Below are 21,499 nucleotides of genomic sequence, written 5' to 3' on the forward strand. Positions count from 1 at the left end.
AATTAATAGCAAAAGCACATATGTCTGGGGTGGAAATAGCAGGTGAAACTTCATTACCAGTTCACCTTAGGAACCAGCATCCAGTTAGACACTATTTAATGAGTTCGTTTTGCATGTTGGGGAACATGTGAAGCTGAGAGCAGCTAAAACAGGTAAGTCTCCTTCCTCAGTCTGCAGGATCTCCCAGTCTTGAAGCTCCCAAGGGCCCTAGGTCTGCCCTCCACCCAACCTCCCAGGATAGTCTACACACTAGAACTGCAGTTTGGGGTCATGAAAAGGTATCACTTTAGGTGTTCTATACTGAAACCCTTATGATTGGCCAGTCCAGGACAGTTCATCCAAGATATTCCTTTTGGGTCCTTTCCTTTTAGACTGGCCAGGTTCATTCCATCTCAAACATGTCTTCCCCTGAGGGACAGGCAGCCAAGTTGGGGAGAGGGATAAGGCTGGAATGAGAAAGGGATAACCAGAGAAAGCCTCAGGCAAACATTGTGACACTAAGGGCCGTCTTAGTGGATCTGGCATTCCTTTCCTCTGAACACTTGTTAGATGGCTGGAGTGACGGAGTGATAGAGTTGGGGCGCTCCTCAGCATGTCTTATAAACCCTCGTGTTTGGGAGATGGGACCAAGATATAGGTAACATCAAAGACCACGCCAGCTCTGCCTCTCTCAGGGTCCTGCTCTTGGGTGAACGTGCCGGGACCTGGCTGCGGAGAGTTCGCAAAGGACATAGTGAAGCTCCAGCCTTGGTTTTCCTAAGACCAAACCAGTGGCTGCTGACCGTGGTGCTGATGCCCTTGCCTGCGCTTCAGGATCCTCTTGCAGGGAGAGAGCTCGCTACCAGCTTCATCATGAGTCCAGAACGGTAATGGGACTGTGTGGACACGTCTGGCATCTTTCTAGGGGTTAACAGAACTGAGCTTCCCCCTCCTCACCTTTCCATTGCTAAGTGTTGGTGGTCCTTATCCTCCCGCCTTGAATTCCACCTCCTATTGTGTCTTCTTAACAGCCACTGTTTGGTCACCTCTCCCGATTCTCTGGGGCAGGAAGCACCAAACAACGGAAACTGCGGACAATACCCCTACCTCATTTCCACCAGTAACGTTAAACTTCTTCTTCCACCCACCCAGCTTCTGACAAATGGTTAAGAAGGGAGTTTAGAGCTTAGTTGTATTTTATTCCCCTCAGCCACCCTCACCTTCCATCATCTGATAGAACATGAGTGTCCAGGGAAGTGGCCATAGGTGAGGTGGAGGAGGAGACTTTAGGGTCGATAAACCTAATGCAGTGTTATCAGGCCTGTGCAGGAGAGAGTTGGTTTGCCTCGAATCTAAAAACAAGGTTGAGGGAGATGAGCAGAATTCCAAAGTGCCTTATGCTGGGAAGTGCAAGGGGGAAACTAAGGCTTGATGCACAGATAAATAGAATGAAGTTAGGGAATGCCTGGGTTTTTCCCCATCTAAGACTGTGTTTTTAAAAATTATTTATTTATTTATTTATTTATTTATTTATTTATTTATTTGATTTATTCATTCATGTAGGACAGAGAGAGAGAGAGAGAGAGATATGCAGAGACACAGGCAGAGGGAGAAGCAGGCTCCATGCAGGGAGCCTGATGTGGGACTTGATCCTGGGTCTCTGGGATCAGGCCCTGGACTGAAGGCGGTGCTAAACCGCTGAGCCACCCGGGCTGCCCTAAGACTGTGTGTTGTATAGCCATGATAAGTGGGGGTGGGAGGCAGGGTGTGGGAATGTAAGGGTCTGCAACACCAAACTTTCTGGGAAAGAGTTGCAGCCCTAGTTCAGAATTGCTGAGACACACTGGCATTGGACAGGGTCTTGAAGAAATCCGTGACATCCTTTGGGCCCTGAAACTCTCCCATCTCCATTCTAACCAGTGCCTGACTCCCCCACACCTGTGCTGGGCCGTACCCACTCAAGAATACTGCCAGATGGACCACAGGGTGATCAGGGTGATGCTGTAGGCCAGCACCGCCACCAGGTAGATGCGGAAGAGCAGCCTGTCCAGCACGGAGCCCACATGCAGCCATTCCCGGGCCACCTCTCGGCTCTCGTCCCTCTTCTCCAGGAAGTGCCTGATGGAGGACAGCTCCTTCAGGAGCCCTCGCACTGCCAGGGAGGACTCCCGTGGTGGTGGTGGGGGGCTGCCTCGGCCCCTTGGGGTCTTCTCCAAGTCCCGGGGTACTCCCAGATGGTTGCAGTGGTTTCCCATGTCTGGAAAAAAGGGTGGAGTGTTGGCAAAGGAGGGAGGCCCAGCAGGATGGTGCAAACACTGTCCCTTCTGTTTCTGTGGTGGTTTCCAGAAGTTGTTATTATGAACAATTTCAGGTGTAAAAAGTATAAATTTCCTATTTGTCAACCCATGATCTGACTTATGCAAATAAAGAAAGAAACACAGTTGAAGATTCCTGTATACTCCTCCTTAGCACATCCTCCATCCACTTCCCCAGTCATTAAGATCATGAATTCGGTGTTTATTACTTCCCAGCAATTTAGTATCTATTATTTCATTTGAGCCTCATAATAGCCACATGAGAGAAGCAGAGTAGGAGTGATTACTACATGCACATTTTATATGAAGGTACAAAGGCTCAGAGAGGTGAAGTGACTAGTCTGTGGTCACACAGCTAGAGCATCATTTAGAAATGAGGCCACCAAGCCCTAAGATTTCTGGGCTGTGAATTCACTGCTCTCTCCACTATGCCATACTACCTTGGCGCCCTCTTCTCCATGACTCCAAGTCCTTCTGCACCAGGAAATACACCTTTGGCTATGGCCCTTACAAGTGAGCAGTGAAGCTAGTCATTAGATTGGTGTACTTGCTCATCGGATCATGTTGAGGTGGTCTCAGGTTAGTCATAGACCTTCTGTAAAAGGCCTAGCTCTTGCCAGAGGGTAGGACAAAAGGGGGTGGAGTGGTTAAAAAATACTAACTTAGCATCAGATGGGCCTGGGTTCCAATCAGTTTCACCCGTTCCTGGCTCTGTGACTTAAGGCAAACTATTTGGCCTTATGCCTCTGTTTCCTCATTTGACAAATGAGAATGAGAATCCTATCAGGGAGCCTGTGGATGATGTGTGATAGTGCACCAGAAATGCACGTGCCCAAATACACCGACAAACCAGGAACACCACCCCCAGATGGTGGCAGCAACAATGTCTCAGGGAGAATGAGCTCCTCATTTCACGTCCCCTGCCCCCCTGTCTCTCTGTCTCATAGATGTCTGAAATTCGAAGGGACCTGGTCTCTGAGCTGATGGAGTGCAAGAGTTTTGGAAATGCTGGCTGCAGACCTAGTCACATGAGGTAAGAAATCCCATAACTGCCTGGGTGGCATCCAATTGCTTCCCTTTGGGGTCCATCTTGGAGAAGGACTATTCCCAGCCCAGAAGTCTCTGCTCCTGACCTGCTCAGCCTCTGGAACTCTCTCCCTCTCTCTACCCATGCCCAGGCTGATGAGAGGAGGTAAAGGTTTTGTAAGAAGGGGGCTCGTTGAGGCCTTTGGCTGAACTCTGCTGCCTCCCAGTGAGGCCTGGCATGGGGTGCCAGGTGCAGGACAGCACCCAAGTTCGAGGCCCCACCCAGACTCGGGCATGTCACATCCAGCCAGAGACTCTCCACCATGTCCCCACACTCTGGCCCTTTCCCTTTCTCACCTGAGCAGTCATCAGTCTTGGTGGTTTGGGAAGTGGCTGGGGGCCTTCGAGAAGCTGACTGCTCCCCTAGGCAAAGGAGCAGGGCCACTCGCTCCAGAACCAGGTGCCGCAGCCAGGCAGGCACAGGCTGCTGCAAGTCTTGCTTGTGTACAAGCCGCACGATGAAGATGGTCTCGGCCAAGCTCATCACCAGCAGCGCCATGCACACGACAAAGTAGACACCTGTGCGCACGGCAGGGTCGGGAGGGGGCTGGTTTCTCAGGGCCTTGGCCACACTGCGCTCCCCCCCGCCCCCGCCAGAGTGGGCCCTACCGATGAGGGGAGTGCCAATGGCCGTGGCCGGCAGCGTGTCAGACACGATGATCAGGAAGACAGAGTAGCCCAGGAGGAGTGTGATCTTGAAGGAGACCCTCTCGCCGCTGTCCGGAGGCAGGTAGAAGCCCACGATGTCCATGAGCATGAGGAAGATACTGGGCAGCAGCAGGCTGACCGTGTAGAACAGGGGCCGCCGGCGGATGACCACCTAAGGGCAGGACAGAGCGGTGGGGGAACCCGGGGCAGACCCGCTCCCCTCTGGAGCCACCAGCCCGGCCAGCTTCCTGCAGCTTCCAGCGGGGCTGCCCAGAGAAGGTCCTGGATGGTTTCCCTCCAGCCTGTGGCTGCCGAGGAGGAGCAAGGGCCACCCAGGAGTTTCCCTGCCCACTTCATTGTGGTTCCAGGGCAGGAGTGTGTCCCTGCAGCTGGGGCGAGGGCTGCAGAGGTTTCCACCCCCCACCCCAACCCCATGCCTCCTGAAGTCCACCTCTTCCAGCCGTCATCCCCCCCAGTCTGCCCCCCCAGCCGTCATCCCCCCACCCTGCCCCTCCAGCTGTCATCCCCCCCAGGCCGCCCCTCCAGCCGTCATCCCCTCCAGCCTGCCCCCTCCAGCCGTCATCCCCCCAGCCCACCCCCCCCAGCCATCATCCCCCCACCCTGCCCCTCCAGCCGTCATCCCCCCAGCCCGCCCCCCCAGCCGTCATCTCCCCACTCTGCCCCTCCAGCCGTCATCCCCCCAGGCCTCCCCCCCAGCCGTCATCCCCCCAGCCCACCCCCCCAGCCGTCATCTCCCCACCCTGCCCCTCCAGCCGTCATCCCCCCAGCCCGCCCCCTCCAGCCGTCATCCCCCCCCCAGGCCGGGCCCTCCAGCCGTCATCCCCCCAGCCATGCCCCCCAGCTGTCATCCCCCCAGCCCGTGCCCTCCAGCCATCATCCCCCCAGCCCACCCCCCCCAGCCGTCATCCCCCCAGCCCACCCCCCCAGCCATCCCCCCCAGCCGTCATCCCCCAGCCCACCCCCCCAGCCATCCCCCCCAGCCGTCATCCCCCCAGCCCACCCCCTGCAGCCGTCATCCCCCCAGCCCACCCCCCCAGCCCACCCCCCCAGCTATCCCCCCCCAGCATGCCCGCTCCCACTCACGTAGAACTTCATTTCTGCGTAGCAGCTGTTGCTCTCCATGCTGAACTCCCGGAACTGGGTCAGCACCCCCAGGAGCTCCCACTCGCCCTGGTTCATGAAGATGGTCTTGTCCAGCTTCACCTTTTCCGGCAAGCGCAACAGGGAGATGTTGATGTCCTGGACTGAGAGGGAAGAAATCGAGGCGGCTGTGGAGTGGGGTGTGCAGAGCCGGCAGGACCTGGGACCGGGCTGAGCTCACTGGCTCCTGGCCGGCAGCCTGGGTCTCCTCGGCTGCACAATGAGGTGACAGCGCCCACGGTGCCCCTCTGGGTGTGGGGCTGCAGTGAGGGGAGTGACAGCCTGGACGAAAACACAGCAAAATGCAAAGAACCAGAACCAAACTACTTATTAGGAAGGCCCCTCTCTCCTTCTCCCTGTGTCTCCCCCACTCCTTTCCAAACGGTTTTCTAGGATTCCATTAGGGTTGCCCATTTATGAAATGAGCAAAAGTCAACATTCTTCACCTTTCTCCTGATAGAGCTGGCTACCCTTGAAGGTGACCCAAGGTCATGGTTGGTTAAGCATCTTATTCGATTTCAGCTTGTGTCATGATCTCAGGGTCATGAGATTGAGCCCCACGTTGGGCTCTGTGCTGGGTGTGGAGCCTGCTTAAGATTCTCTCTTTTCTTCTCCCTCTGGCCCCTCTACCCCTGCTTGTCCATGTGTGCTTTCTCTCTAAAAGAAGGAAAAGAAAAAAAAAGAAAAGAAAAAAAAACAAAACAAAAACAAAAAAAAAAATAAAAGAAGGAAAAGAAAGGAAGGAAGGGAAGGGGGGAGGAAGGAAGGGAAGAAAAGAAAGAAAGAAGAAAGAAAGAAAAAGAAAGAAAGAAAGAAAGAAAGAAAGAAAGAAAGAAAGAAGAAAGAAAGAAAGAAACAGAACTAGGGAAATAAGTGAAATTTTCACTTAGAGAATAGCAGTTTTACTTCTCTGCATCTATGCTAGAGAAAGAGACATACACTAGAAGGCCAGGAGTATCCATTACAGCAAAATATAGAAAGATCTACATGTCCACCAATCAGGAAAAGACTTAATAAACTATGATGCATCCAAGCTCCAAGCTATCCTACAGCTGGCAGGATAGCTTTCTCTTTTATGAGAATGATCTAAATATGTAGTGATTTGGAAAAAATGTCTAAGACTTCTTGTTGAGTGAAAGGAATCAGGTAGCAGGAGCATAGATGATACATTTCGTAAAATAAAAACCTATGAAATAATTTTCCTGTTCTTTCCATAGATGTGTATGTAGCGTATATGCAAAGGATAGAGAAGAATCTGGAAGAGTGAATATACTATTTCATTTATATTTCATTATATTATAGTATATTTCATTATACTATTTCATTTACTATTTCATTATCAATATGAAGCTCATATTGATAAAAGCTGTGAAGTCTTAGTGTGGGAAGTCAGTGAAAAATTTGGGATTGAGGGTAGAGGTCAACAGTCAAAGATTATTTGTATTGTAATTCTGGTTTTTTTTTTTGTCCAAGGAACTTAGGTATTACTATTTTTGTAATTTACAGTTAATGTGATGAAATCAGATAGAAATGAGGGACGGTTTCTTGTAGGAGTACAAGGATCACTCACCTCGTGAGACTTTAGTGACCATCTTGCATTCATCCACTAAATAAAAGTTGCCGGGCACCTTCCTTTGTGCCAGGGACCTACACAGTTGGTGGATCAGAGATCATGGTCCTGCCCTCTCTGGGTTCGCCTCTGCTAGGGAAGCAGACATTGCACAAGCACCTACGAGTGCAATGGCAGCGGGGAGAAGAGGATGCTACAAAATTGGGTCACAGGGAGGCCTAGTCTGGGGACGAGAGGGGTTTCCCAGAGGCACTGAGCCAATGCTGGGATTAAGTGAGCAGGGGACTTGGCCACACTAGGCGGGGTTGGGGGCAGGAGTGGTGGGGGGGGGGGAGAAGAGGAAGGAAGAGGGGTAGGGTAGCCCAGGAGAGGAAGCAGCCTGGGATACAGGGAGAGAATAAGGAGCCTCAGGCTTGGAGAGGAGGACATCGGGGCTGGAGCTGAGCTCAGGGGAGCATGCATGGGGTGAAGGCTGGAATGGCGGGAAAGATTTCAGTTCTGCCTCAGGAGTGCCAGAAGTCACTGAGATTTTTAAGCAGAGAGTGACATGGTTAGATTTTAATTTTAATAAGTTCTCCCCATTTGCTGTGAGGAACATAAATTGGAGAAGGACCGGCTAGGAGGTTACTGCAAAAGGCTAGGGGAGAGAAGGGTGGGGGGTGTATCAGTGGAGAAGAGAAGACAAGTGAGGGACCTCTGTGGTCCTAGAGCAACACTGGGCATCCCAAAAGCCAGCATCCGGAATATTCCCAAGCCTTGCCCCGCAGTTTTGCCCAAAGGTGGGTGGCTCGAGGCTGTGTCAGATCCCAGTGGCTACAGGCCCCAAGATAGTTCACAGAGTCCCGTGTCACTTCTGCCTCCAGTCCTGCAGCACACAGGACTCCTCCTCGGCCCACACTTGACTCTTGCCCTCCCCATGTTCTTTTATGTTCTAGGATTTTCCTCCAGAGTTTAAAATAAAGCCTCGTTCCACTTTGTTTGCATACCAAAAAAAAAAAAAAAAAAGACAAGTGAGGGACATTTAGGGCCATATCCTGGCTTCACTGAGTGTCTTGCCACCAGCTACACTGTCTCACTGGACCCTCGCGACAGCTGAGGGAGGCAGCAAGGGCGACCATAGAGTCCGGTTTGGAGGATGAGGAACAGGCTCAGTGACATTGAGAAAATACGCAACTTGGATAAAGCAGAAAGCCTCCTGCGGGGGGGGGGTGCTCCTCCCACAGGTGCTCTACTCCCAAGCTGCACCCCCTGCCCGGAGCCCAGGTGCAGTACTCACTGGTGTGCAGCCAGCTGGTGAAGGTCAGGGAGCAGTTCTGTACATCGAAGGGGAAGTTGTAGATGTCGAGGCTACAGGCGGTCACCACCTGGAGGGGCTTGTAGTTCTGGACCTCACCGTGATGCCCAACGTACACATACGGGATACTCGGAGACTTCCCCACGTCCACACTGGTCAGAGAAGAGGCCAGTTTGGGGGCTCAAGAAGCTCTGGGAGACTCAATGTGTCTGAGCCACCCGGCAGGGATAGAAATTCAGGACAGGTTTGGGTTGCACAGTTTTCTCTGGCCTGTTTCTCCAGTTTTCTTATCTATGTTAGGCTTTCTTACCTGCCATTGTCAAGGCTACTTTCCAAGCAGCAGAGGGCATTTCTCCTTTATTCCCCCTGGCAACCTAACCACAGGGGGCCGGCAGGGAATCCATGTACCTCACAGCTGCCAGCTAGAAGGAGCATGCCCAGCTGTTCCTGCTCCACCACCCGCCCAGCTGGGCAGAGCTCAGCTCCCAGGGTTAGCAGCTCAGTGGCAATGGGCAGGCCTGGTGGGCAAGCAGAACCCTGGGTTCCATCCTGACTCAGTTTCTCTTTGCTTCCCATCCCTAGAAGTCCTGTTGACATGAGAATAATCTTGCCTGGAGAAGAAGGAACTAGAGACATCATTGAGAAAAACTGAGGCAAGTGAGAAAGTCTTGTAAAACTCAGCTCCACTGTCTTGGCAGATCCACAACCCCTAAACTCTCCCAAGTGACTACTGTGGCACAGAATGGCCTGAGCTGGGGATCCTGAGCCTGAACCCTTCTGTGGAATCAGGCTGAGAGATGAGAAACCAAGATTCAGGCTACTTCACAATGCAACTGGTGATCCAGCCAGGCACTGGGATCCCTCCAGCCTGAGCTATGCAGGTCATGGGGCGCTAGGTCAACCGCCTCCCCTGAAAAACAGTGTGAGTGGCGCTCCGGACGTTGGGCAATGCAGTGCATACTAGGTGGGGGGCAACTGGCTCTGGGCCACCTCCTCCTTCCATCCGTCTCGCCAAGCCATCCTCCAACTCTAGCATTCAGAGGCCCAGGCAGCGGAGCCTGGAGGAGCCTGAAGGATGTGGGGAAGAGATATTGGCCGGAGCTTCATGAGACAGTGTTCAGCTGCTGGTAATAAGGATGGCGGCGCCCACTTCTCATTGGGGGTGCAAGCTGGAGCACTCATGTGACCTGAGAGGTCTGAGCATCTCCCCGCTCCAATCGCCCCTGTAACCAGAGGTGGTGACCACTGGGGGACTTCATCTCTTTTGGTAATCTCACTTTAAAAATGAAGCTGTCCCTCATTCGGCTATTGTAACAGTGGGAATTCATTCACTGGCTTCTCTTCCCCAGGGAGGGAGCCCTCAGACCAAGACCAAGGATTCAACATCAGGCAGAGAAAAAGAGGAGTTTTAAAAAGAAAAGAGAAAGAAAGGAGAAAAAAACAACAACAACAACAACAAAGGGGCATGAGGACCCGAGCCAAATCCTACAGTTACCTCCAGTTCTGCAAGCCTTCAAGGGACTCAGGCAACAGCAGAGCTTGTCTCTGTGCCCATGCCCCGTCTTTCCCCAGCCCCGGCCGCCCAGCAGCAGATGACAGCACTCACAACTCATTGATGAGAATGTCTGGGACCCAGATGCTCTCAGTGGGGATGGACAGCTTGGTGATGTTGTCAAAGTCCTCGGGGTTCCACTGGAGAAACTCGTCAGTCCAGTACTAGGGGAGGAGCGGGGATGGTCACAGGCAGCCCCTTCCAACTCAGGCGGAGGGTGTGTTTGTGGGCAGTGACAACTCGAGATGACCTCACCACTCAGTGGCCAGGCAGCAGGGATCATCTTCTCAGGGGAAGCTGGTGGCGCCCGAATCAGCAGTATCCCAGAGCCCCCCCCCACCTCTGTGCTCACACACTCCCGGCACGCAAGTGTGACCCAGGCAGGTGAAGCTGTGCCCAGGAAGGCATGGGGTCATTTCTCCTGTTTGAAAATCCCATTCACCAACCCCAGGATCTTGGACATTTAAATAGCTTCTTGGGTCTCAGTCTGCTCATATGTAAAGCAGGAAATAACATGCACCTCACAGGGGAGAGATGTGCTGTGTTAGGGCTTTGTTTTTTGTTTTTTGTTTTTTTTTTTTTAAGATTTAATTTATTTGAGAGAGAGAATGAGCAGCGGAGCGGGGGAGAGAAGGGGAGAAGCAGACTCCCCGCTGAGCAGAGAGCCCAACGTGGGGCTTGATCCCGGGATGATGGGATCATAACCCAAGTGAAGGCAGATGCTTAAACGACTGAGCCACCCAGGCACCCCTGAATTGACATTTTAGATCAGTCATTCTGACAGGATGGTGAACAACACGTTGATCAAAACTTAACAATAACCAGCTCTCACCTGGTTATTATCCCAATTTACGTATGAGCAGACCAAGACCCATGGCTCTCTCTCTCTGTCAAATAAATAAATAAAATCTTAAAAAAAAAAAGTATGTCAATTTAATCACATTACTCCCTTGCTTAAAACTCCAGTGGCCTCCCTTGCACTTGGGATAGAGCTAAACGGCCAACAAAGGGCTGCATAATCTGCCCTCCAGCCTTCTCTCTAGCCTCATTAATTTTGCCAGGCCTCTCTGGGATTCTTCTCTCCAGCCGCATGCAGTGGAACCCCGCTCTCTGCATGCCCGTGCTCTCCCACTCTGCACTCCCCGTCTTCTCCCCTGAGGGAGGTCTTACTCGTCCTTCCAGACTTAACCAAAGCATCTGTCTGCTGCCTTCTTAAGAACCTTCCATGACCCCCACGTCCCAGGCTGGGTTCTTATGTGTCTCGTCTGTGCTCTCATGATTGGCCTCTTGCTCTTGCTGCATTGGGGTGCTTGTCTTGCTGCATTCAACTGTCTGTTCATGGGTCTGTGGCCTCCACCAGTCTGTGAGCTCACTGTGGGCAGGGCCTGAGTCTAGTTTGTGTCTCTGATTCTGGCCTCTTAGCACAGTCACTGGAATTTGGTTGGTTGGTGTCCCCTCACTGCTGGGCAGACAAGTGACCTAGAGGGATGGGACCTAGGCCAGATGTCCCAGGAAAGGAGCTCCAGGCTGCCTATTCTTGCTGGGCCCCTTCCCTTGACACGGGGTGTGCACTATATTAAGAGATCTCTGTTGGGTGTTATGCTATATGTTGGCAAATTGAACTCCAATAAAAAAAGAGAGAGAGAGAGAGGGATCTCTGTGAGGCGGAAGAGAGCAGTCTTGCAGGAACTAACGTTCTGGCATCTTCCTCCACCCCACTCTTTGCCCCCTGAGCTGGTGGTAATGGAGTATGCTCGTGAAGAGCAGGAGGGATTTAGCCAAGACCCACATATGCTAGGCATGTCCCCAGACAGAGTGTTTCTCAGGTTTGACCTCTATGGACTGGGCCCGTCTCCTGCACCCCCTCTCCAGCCGTTCTGGTTCCCTCGGGCTCTCACATCTGCTCCACAGCTCAGGGGCTACCAGAGCAGGACCAGACTGTGCATTGGAACCCCCATGTCTGCCTCTCCGCCAGCTCCCCACCAGCTCCCCACCAGAAGTGCTGTACAGGCCTCAGAGAGTGAGGCCTTCACACCAGTGCCTGAGCAACACGGGTCAGAAGCTGGGAGAGTGGGGAGGTGGCCGAGGTGTGAGGACTTAGTGGATGGAATCGCCCCATGTCAATCACCCGATTTGGTTGTCATCACATTTGGCTTAATTAGAAGGAAGAACTTTGTAGCAAGTAGAGTTGTCTGAAAGTGTAGTTGCCGCTCATGGAGTTCCCAGTCACTAGAGGTATTCCATCCACGGAGGCTGGACGACAGATGGTTGTTTGAGGGACTCTGAAAACCCTCAGAAACCAGAGGGGGTTGGGAGGATTGCTCCTTTACTGAGCGTTACACTTCCTTCCATTGCCAGTCCTGAGAGGAGAAGACCCAGACTCCCAGGTCTCATGAGTCAGCCTCTGAACCTCCCTGCTCCCCTTCCCTCACCAAGGCCTCTGAGATTCCTGATTCCTTTGGGATGGAGGAGTCCTTCCTGGAAGGGGAAGCCCTGGTCCCGGGAAATGGGGCTGGGCGCAGGGCTGGGGGCTCACCTGCCGGTACCAGATGTAGGTGGTCAGAACCTGGTTCTTTTCATCCTGTGAAGGGAAAGGAAACTCAGCTTTGGTGGCCCTGTGGGTGGGTGTCCACCTTGCACACCCCTCCCCCAAAGGAGTTGTTGCTTTGTGTCCCTATTCCTTTGGAAAGTGACGGTGAAGAAAAGGGAAAATGGGGTCAACCAGGAAGACTTGGTCTCTTACTAGACACACCTAGAAAGAAATACAAACAATATTTTAAAATTTCATATATATATATATCTTCTACTATTTTCTATTATGTTTTACATGTTATACATATGTCTCTCACATTACATATATTTACATGTATAATATATATAGCATAGTAGAAGATAGGAGACATATAAAAAATTTCATCTCTCTTTATGTCTATATAATTTTATGTGTCTGTATGCCTATGTATCTGTATCTGTATCTGTATCTCTCTCCTGCCCTAGTGTGGAGTCAAGAGGTGCAAAACCACACAGAGAGAAAGATGCATCACTGGTTTAGGATTAATTCTGCAACGATCATTTACCAACACCTGTTGTATGTCAGGGACCTGTGTAAGACACCAAGGGCCTAGAGATGAGCAGGACAGTTGAAGCCTCAACAACCTATGTGGAGACGTGGTTACCATGAGTGAAGAACCACCTGTGGTAAGTGACTCTCTAACCGTAAGGGTTGGGAGAGGCAGCCAGGCAGGTGACCCCAGTTTTCTGGTTTGGGCAGCTGTGCAGGTGGTGGATGATGTAGTCTGTCCTGACACAGGTCTGTGATGGATCACGGGTACTCTGGGTACTTGAATGTCCACTGTACTGCTCGGGGGTCACTTGGCCTTCCTTGGTCTCCCATCCCAAAAGGTCCACCTCTGAGCGGGGTAGATTGGGGTCAAGTGCTCACCACGCTGAGGATGGCATAGACAATGACGTCGATGGACACCATGGTTGGCTTCCTCCAGTCCCGCACGGGTCGCACGCCCTTCTGGTAGTTGGCCAGGAGGTAATTTGACAGCCTCAGCAGAGCGGGCCTGGAGGTGTTCTGGGCCTGGAGGTGCCTCCAGTGCCTGGCTGGGAAGAACAGTTCAAAGTGGGCATCAGAGCCCAAGGCTTCCCCCAGTTCTTTTGCCCTGGTTTGAAAGCTATTTAAAGGAAAACATCTCCACTATTTCCACCTCAGATCCCCGGATCCCCCCCACAGACTGAAATTCCCACCACTGGGACCTTGTGTCTGCAGAGAGTCCTGCCCCAATCCGAAGCTGTTGTCTCCTAAGGGTAACGGACACACTCACGTGAGGAGGGTGCTAGCTGGCTGTCAAAGCAGGTGCTGCAAGACAGGTGAGGTCTAAGTGGGCCATGGGCTGGCCCCAGCCTAGAGGAGGTGAGCCTGTGGGGATGGACGAGGGCACTGGGGCTAAGGAGGAGTGACTCCAGGAGGTGGTCCTGGACAGAGAGGGGGGCTGCAAGGAAAGGTGGCCCCAAGTGCACAATCCATCTGTAAGCCCGCAGGTCTGCATGAAGGTTTGCCTCAGTTAAGGTCAGATCTCAGCATCTGCCTAGGTCCCTGGTGGCTCCTGGGCCCCAGCCTGCTATTGACAAAGAAGGGACACATCCAGTGAAATCTGACGTTCCTTTTCCTTCCTGCAAAATGCCCTCCTTTCAGCCACATATATACACAAACTCCTGGTGGTGGGCTGGCCAGGTGTCCCTCAGAGGGTTGCTTGTGGTCAGACCTGGTGGAGTTAGGAAGAGGGTTAGGTGTGAGGTGTACAGGAGGCAAGGAGAAACTGGGTTGTTCCCAGAACTGGAGGCCTCCAGGGACAAAACAGTGATGAGAAAACCCAACCCCTAGGTGCTTGTCCCCATTCTATGGGGATTTCATGTGCACCTGTCATCCCTCTGGGGCATAGGAGAAGCACTTCCTGAAAGGTGCCAAGAAATATGAAGGTGAAAGGCAAGGGGTAGGGAAGGGGAGCCCCTAGAGACCCAGAGCACAGGGTGTTAGGAGCCTGGCAGGGCACCACCTAGGTCCTTCACAGACCAGGTGCCAGCGGGCCTGGCTTTCTCTAAACAAGGCTGCCTCTTCCCTGTCTTGTCTATATAATGTGTGCGACCCGTACAGCCGATCTCTCCTACAGATCTCCCCTTTCTCTCCCCACCCGCCTAGCCCTGACAAACTTTAAGTTTCCTTCAGAACAACAGAGAAGGCCAGAGAGAGGCAGAAGGCCATTTATTGAGCATCTCCTGTGGAATCATACCAGTTAACATATTATTCATTTCAATCTTGGAGCAGCCACGGGGGTGGCTGTCATGACAGCATATTTTACAGATAAGAATTCCCAAAGCTCAGGAAGGTGGGTGCTGTGCCCTGCAAGGGGAGGAAATGAGATTCAAGTGCAAATCTCAGTGTGTCTTCACTATACCAACAACAGCCCTGATCCTATTGCTGGGGAATCTGACAGCAGAAGAGAGGGCCCCACAGGCCTCAGAGCAAAAGGCCATTGCTGGGAGGGACAGTACTTCTCTTCATCCCGGGAGGCCCCAGACCAGAGTCTTAACACGCAGCCTGGGTGTGTTGTCCCAGTGACAGCTCAGGGGAGGCAAACCATTGCATGCATAAGGCCTTTCCATCCCTCCCGCCGCGGGATGGCATCCTAACTGTGCCCCAACTCCAACTTAGCTCTGGGTGGGGTGGAAACCTTCTGGGATGGGGAATCAGTATTGTTGGTAGCAAAAGAAAATAGATCCCTTTGTGACCCGACCACCTTGTATCCCAGGAAAGCAGGAAAAGGTGGGTGGGGGAATGTAGAGAAGTTTGGTGTCACCACAATTTAGCTCTGGAAGGGAACTTAAGGAAAGGAAGCCCAGGGAACCCATGTGACAGGACTAGTGAAGTTGAGGAAGGATGGCTATGTTTGCTCTGGTCCCCACTCCACTGCTGAGGCGCTGTGTGACCTTGAGTGAATCACTTCCCCACTCTGAACCACCACATTACCATTTGTAGCCAGAAGGGGTAGATCAAATGAGCTCCAAGGTGCCTTGCAGCTGCCTTGCGATGAGTTTAGGGGCAGGGCAAAAAAGAGAGGAGCCCCTCTCTGGCACCTCTGGACACATTTCCCACAGACCAGGCTGCTGCTGGGCCCCACTCAGCAAGCGCTGCTCTCACCTGGCACTCAACTGCCCCAACTTTTGAGGTAGACCACGGTGCCTTAAAATTCTCTCGTGCTCACATGTGGCAAGATCCCTGACTTTCCCGCAGCACCACCCACTCCAAAACCCTCCTTCCCTGGACCCTTGGGGGAATGAAGCATCCCCTGCCCTGCCTCTGCAGGTGGCCAGCCAAATCCTGTGTGCTTTCCCACCGTCCCCTTACCTTCTCCCTGCACCAGGAGCGTGGGTAGAAGCAAGGCCAGCAGTGCCTGCGGCACCCACAACAGCATGGTGAGCTTTCCAGGGTGTGGGGTGCCTCGGAGTGGCCTCAGGGTGAGTCGCGCCCAGGAGCAGCCTGCCCACACGCTGCCAGCCTCATGTCCCAGGCAGCCTGCGGTGTCTCCGGACTGCCTTCCACACCTCTGAGGCCGGAGCCTCACACTGCCCGGGCCACCAGGGCAGTGAGTCCTCCAGCTGGATCAGGTTTCAGGGCGGGAGGCGAGGAGGAGAAGGAGCCAGTGAGAGGGGAGCCCGCCCAGCTGATGTCATGTGGCCGGGCTCAGCCTGCCCCTTCAGCCAGGTGGCCTGGCCAGATTCCCCAAGGAGTAGCTTGGGGGACAGGGGCAGCAGGACCCCCTGCAGCAAGGGTGCAGCCTGTCTGCTGGGAGGAGCTTGGGCTGCTACCTTCATTGTGGCAAGTATGTTTTGGTAGCACGGGGCTGGGGCAGGGTGGGTGAGGCAGCAGGGGCAGGAAGCATGTGCTCCTAGCTAAGCAGGTGACCCGGCATCTCTGCAGACTGAGGAAGGGGACCTGGGGTTACCACGCGTCTGCTTCTTTGTCCTCATTTAAATATTTATTTCTCTTATCTAAATATTTAAATTTGAATATTTAAGTAGTAATACATATATGTATATATAATTAACACTATGCCAACCTATTTATATATTTTTAATAGACATAATAAATATGTGTTATAAAATGTAGTAGTAATACATGATTATAGAAAAATATGAAGAAAAATTAAAATCATCTGTGGGGGGTTCCCTGGGTGGCTCAGCGGTTTGGCGCCTGCCTTTGGCCCAGGGCGCGATTGTGGAGACCCGGGATCGAATCCCACGTTGGGCTCCCAGTGCATGGAGCCTGCTTCTCCCTCTGCCTGTGTCTCTGCCTCTCTCTGTCTCTGTGTGACTATCATAAATAAATAAAAATAAAAAAAAATCATCTGTGGGCTAACTTACTGCCCAGAGACAGCCACTGTTAATATTTTGGTGTATATTCCCCTATAATCTTCTTCTCTACTATGTATACAATGAAGTAAATATACCACGCATTTGATTCTGCATCCCATTCCTTTCTTTGCTTAATATCAATTCATGAGCATTCTCAACACTTTCCTTTTAAATGTTTTCTTGGAAGAAGTGTTTCTTTTTCCTTTGTAAATTGAATAGGAATGGATCTATCCTTCAGATATCCAACTGTGCGCCAACAAAATTGTCTGAGAAGAGTATCGCTGTGAATTTGTTTGAGTGAATCCCACTCCCACTTCACCATTTGGAGTAGGAGCCGACTTCTACCTTGAGTGTGTTAAAAGCAACATGCACCTACAGCAAGCTTCAACCAACAAAACATTCTTATTCCTTTCAATTCCTTTTCCATTTGAATTTAAGTATGGCAGAGGCTAAGAACACTGTAGGAAGGAAGAATTTTCTGAATTGTAATTAAGTTTAAAAAAGATCATCTTGGGCAGGGACGAGTCCTTTTTGGTTTTATCTGGATTTTTCCCCTTATTCACATTCGTGATGAAATCAGCATATTGCATTATACCTTTCACCGATGGAGTCCCTTCATATGGCTGTTAGCCAGAGTCTGGTTCTGGAATGTTTGGTCAAGCTCAAGGAGGCTGGCTACCTTTCCTGTAAGTCTGTGCTTCTTCATTGCACAATCCAGAAAAACAAGGAAAATCACCTCTAGGAATTCCTTTTGGAGGAATGGAGATGGGGACAAGTGGTAAAATAGAAGATAAGAGGTACCCCCCAAACTTCTAGAGAAGTTAGAGAGCTAGACACCCCCAGCCCAGGATGAATGCATTCAGACTCCAAGTTTGACAACAGGACAAAGCAAGAAGAACCAGGCCACCCCCAGGCCTCCAGCCTGTCCCCAGGCTCCCAGCTGAGGTCTTAAGGGAGTCCAGACTCAGAAGGGGTGCTAGTGGATCCCTAAATGCATCCTCAAGTCCAGCATCTGGCTTGATATGCAAAGATTCTTAGGCTCATGCTCATTTCCATTTTTGGCCATTGTCACCTAGAAATCTGTTGCAAATTTCTAGAAGGATCTTTCCTCTTGTTGATGTGCTTTATAGAATCTGCATGTAGCATTATACCAACCACTGACCGGGTCCCTCCATGTGGGCATCACCAGCTTGGGCGCTTGGCAGCAAGCCACCTGGGGTTTCCATTGCAGTTGCTTCATCGGTGATTCAAGAACAAACAACCTTTAGCTGCTGCCCTCCGCATACCCTAACCACTGCCCCCAAATGCTCCATTTTGTCCTCCCCGGGGGCTCCTGGCATACACTCATGAGGCACTTGTCTCCTGCCCCAGGCCGAGGTCACTGTGTCCTGGAGCCCATTCCCTCCACCGAGCCCAGCCACCTGGAGATGGAGAGCAGGAAGGAGCATCGGGCACTGAGCTCGTTGTGCGAGGTGCAGAGCCCAAGCAGGGTGCACAGAGACAGAGGTGAGACGACAGGAAACGGGGATCTGGAGAAGAAGAAGGAAGAGAAGTAAAAAATAAAAGGAAGATGAGAAGAAGGAAAAAAAAAATGGGCAGTAAACTGAGAAAGAAAAGGAAGCTAGGAGTAGATGCACAAGAGGCGCAGAGGGAGGAAGAGAAGAGAAGGCTGCAGGAGAGCTGAGCCGAGAAGCAGGGGATGGGTTGGGGGGGGCGGAATGGCCCGAATGTGGCTGGCCCTCCACACTGCGCGGGGTGTGTGCCGAGGCCCACGCAGGGGCAGCGAGAAAACCTGGAGCCCCTGTCGTCTGAGCCTCAAGCCTTGGTTTCTGCACTGAGCTCCTGGGATCCTCTGGGACTGCCCGACCGTGCTGGGGTGGGGGTGGGGGTGGGGGTGCCGAGAGGATGTCTCGGTACAGTGTGTGCATTAGAGAATTAGCTTCTTAGGTAATAGGATTATAGCGAGCCGGGCAGGCCACGGCCTGGAATGGAGATGTATCGCCTGCGTGCCTCTCTGATGGAGCAGCAATCAAGTTTCCCCTGAAGAAATCTCCTATTAATGGATTTGATGGCACAACAGACCGGGGGTGGTTGGAGCTGTGGCCAGTGGCGGGGTGTAAATTGCCTCCAATGAAACTGTGGAGTCACTTTTGTCCCTTTTAAACAAGATAAAAATTAGTGCGAGGCCTTGATGAACTCTCCTTGGCCGGTGGGGACGAGGGAAAAGCAGAGGCCTTGGCTAATTTGATTCCCAAGCTCTGCCTGCAGACGGCCAGGCTCCTCCCAGGGAGTGGAGGCAGACACGCAGTCGGCAGCCACCCAGCGTGGCTAATGAAAAGCCCTGAGAATGCAGGAGCTGTAGGCCCGGGCTCCCAACACCAGGGCGAGGAGGACTGGCCTCACACATGGGTTTGGGGCTTTCTAGAATTCAACGCACCTGGGTCCAAAGAGCTCTGGGACTCGGTGTCATGAGGTAGTTACAAGCCCAGGCTAACGCTGACCTCCAAGGTCCTGCCCCTCAGCACGATGTTCCAGGTTAAAACACAGAGACCAGAGAGCCTCCGGGACCTGCCTCAGTTCCCACGGCCCATAAGGGGGGGAGCTGAGATCCTGTAGGCCCCTGGCTCCAGCCTTTTCATTAGAGCCGTGTCTCCCATCTTCCCCAGTAAATTTTACTGGTCTCTAAAACTTTTACCACCAAAGAGCCTGACCTTTTAAAACCCATAAACTTAGAAAAATTCTGCAACCTGTAGTAACAGCTGACCCCACCAGGCGCCCACCTGCTAGGGAAGGGCTGGGGAAGGCTTATGGCTTGTCATGGTTGTCCCGAATGGGAGAGGCCTCTTCACCCCCCCTCGTCCACTTGAGGAGGGGGGTCCACGGAGCCCTGCTGCATATCCACACCTGGCACTGGATCATAGGGGCCCTACGGGCTCTGCCTCTCTTCTCTGAGGATGGCGTAGGGAGCAGGCAGGTGAGCCTTTCCTCCAGCCACTTCCAGGGACCCGACACACGCTGGCATGGAGGATGAAAGATTTAGGGGTGGTCTCCCCACGGGCATGGTGGAAGCCAGCAGGCTGGGAGGAGGCCTGACTCACATTTCCTAGTTTCTCTGCCCAAAGAGGCAGCAGTGGCCTTTACAGGGAGGAGACAGGAGGAGCAGTCTCTTCCCTCCTGGCCTTTCTTTCTTTGGTGTCCCATCATGTCACATCATGACTTTTTTTTCTCTATCTAGATCCTGGTCCTTGGAATGCCTGGTTCTGAACCACTCCACCAACAGTCCTTGCCATTTGCCAAGCACACTGTGTGCCAGGCACTGTTTAGCACACTGTGCTAAACACTTTATCACATTTAATCTCTATTTCCTATGAAGATATTATGATTCCTATATTGCAGATGAGAAAATAAAGGCACAGGGAAGGGACGCCTGGGTGGCTCAGTGGTTGAGCGTCTGCCTTTGGCTCAGATCATGATCCCAGAGTCCCAGGATCCAGTCCCACATCAGGCTCCCTGCGTGGAACTTGCTTCTCCATCTGCCTGTGTCTCTGCCTCTCTCTGTGTGTGTGTCTCATGAATAAATAAGTAAAATCTTTTTTAAAAATTTAAAAATTAAAAAAGGCACAAGGAAGTTAAGCAACCTGTGTGAATTACATAGCTGATAAGTGGAGAGCGTGGTGTTAGGTCCCACAGACTCGAAAGCCTGGGTCAGTAACTGCCTGATGCCACTGAGTCCCAGAACATTCGGTAGAATTGAGACCCAGGTTGATTGGACTCTGGATCCAATCCCATGTACGGATGGGGGTCCCAGTCCTGCCTTGATTGCTGTAATTGAACAGGCAGGCTCATAGGGCTTACTCTACATAAGGCTGCAAATTAAAGATATTTTTATTAAAGAGTAGTCGTGAGTAAGAATACATGAAAACTTTATGGACCCTTATGTTTCTTGTTTTCCCCAGTACAAAGTGGATTCAGAAATACTCCCCTTTACCATCCTGATCCCAATGTAGTAGAGCCAGTCTCTGCAAATATGCCAGGTTATGGGACTTCACAGTAAATTTGGGACCAGGAACCTCTGCAGCCCCTCCTGGTATGGAAGTGATGTAGGGGTTTTGGGGTGTAATATTACTCTGTGGAGTCTGGGTGCATGGGGTGGGGCTTCCTTAGGAGGAATGGAGTTTTCTTATCATCTGTCACCTAGAGAAGAGGCCTTTTCCAGTCCTCACAGCAGACAGGATGGGACTCCTGAAGGAAAGGGTGCAGTGAGGCCCTTTGTCTCAATATTGACCCCAAAGGTCAAGATGGCTGGATTTGTTCTAAGGAGCTCATATTACTACCCTCCACCCCACCCCCCCTGCCGTCCCCCATGCAGACAGGCAAGGAGGAGAAATGAAGAAACCCAAGCAAGGGGCCTGTGAAGTTGTGCTGCTCCTCTGGGATCCTCTAAAATATTGTGGGGACACGAGGAGGAATTTGACTGGTCTAGGACACCTGAGCACCCTGAGCCATACAAGACCTAGTATTTCAGTTTGCAAGTACTCCTTTGCTTCCTTCCTCTGTCTCTTCGCTTAATATGTGTTTGTGCAGGGATTCCCAGCCTTCATCCACCACACTAAGGGGTGGAGAAGGAAGGGGGCTTGGTTCCTGAATAGGCCAGTATGGCAGCAGCAGCAATGGTCTGGGAGAGACACGCACCCAAGCAAAGTGAAACCTAAGGGACCGTGCTGGGCTGCTTGGCTCCCCGGCCCACCTGCCTAGAGAACCTCCTACTGTGAAACTCTGCAGATTCAGGGACCTATCTTCACAAGGGAGGTGGCAATCCTTCACACAGGCTATGTGGAATCATAGGTGTGAGACACAGCAGAGAGGCAGGCCTGTCTTGCCCCTCTCCTGCCCTCCCCTCCTCCCTGGCACAGGAGGCTGGAGGTCTCGTTCCACATCCGTTCAAGTATCCAAGACCTGGATGCTCCAGCTTCTGG

At 52.1% G+C, this 21,499-nt stretch overlaps 1 protein-coding gene across 2 annotated transcripts; it reads right to left on the bottom strand.

Moving 5' to 3' along the window:
- Positions 1–1,174: 1,174 nt before the first annotated feature.
- HTR3A (5-hydroxytryptamine receptor 3A) lies at positions 1,175–15,726 on the bottom strand. 2 transcript variants are annotated; one of them, XM_041771894.1, is made up of 9 exons: positions 15,517–15,726; positions 13,048–13,214; positions 12,142–12,186; positions 9,660–9,769; positions 8,036–8,205; positions 5,133–5,293; positions 3,990–4,200; positions 3,678–3,899; positions 1,175–2,236 (listed from the first exon to the last, which is right to left on the bottom strand). In XM_041771894.1, the coding sequence occupies exons 1-9, from the start codon at positions 15,581–15,583 to the stop codon at positions 1,938–1,940; spliced, it is 1,452 nt and encodes a 483-aa protein (XP_041627828.1). In that variant the 5' UTR covers positions 15,584–15,726; the 3' UTR covers positions 1,175–1,937. The 2 variants fall into 2 exon arrangements, with proteins under 2 accessions (XP_041627828.1, XP_041627827.1); XM_041771893.1 differs by having other exon boundaries at positions 3,678–4,200.
- Positions 15,727–21,499: the final 5,773 nt, after the last annotated feature.

The sequence above is a fragment of the Vulpes lagopus genome, chromosome 10, assembly GCF_018345385.1.
Source record: "Vulpes lagopus strain Blue_001 chromosome 10, ASM1834538v1, whole genome shotgun sequence".
Classification (NCBI taxonomy): domain Eukaryota; kingdom Metazoa; phylum Chordata; class Mammalia; order Carnivora; family Canidae; genus Vulpes; species Vulpes lagopus.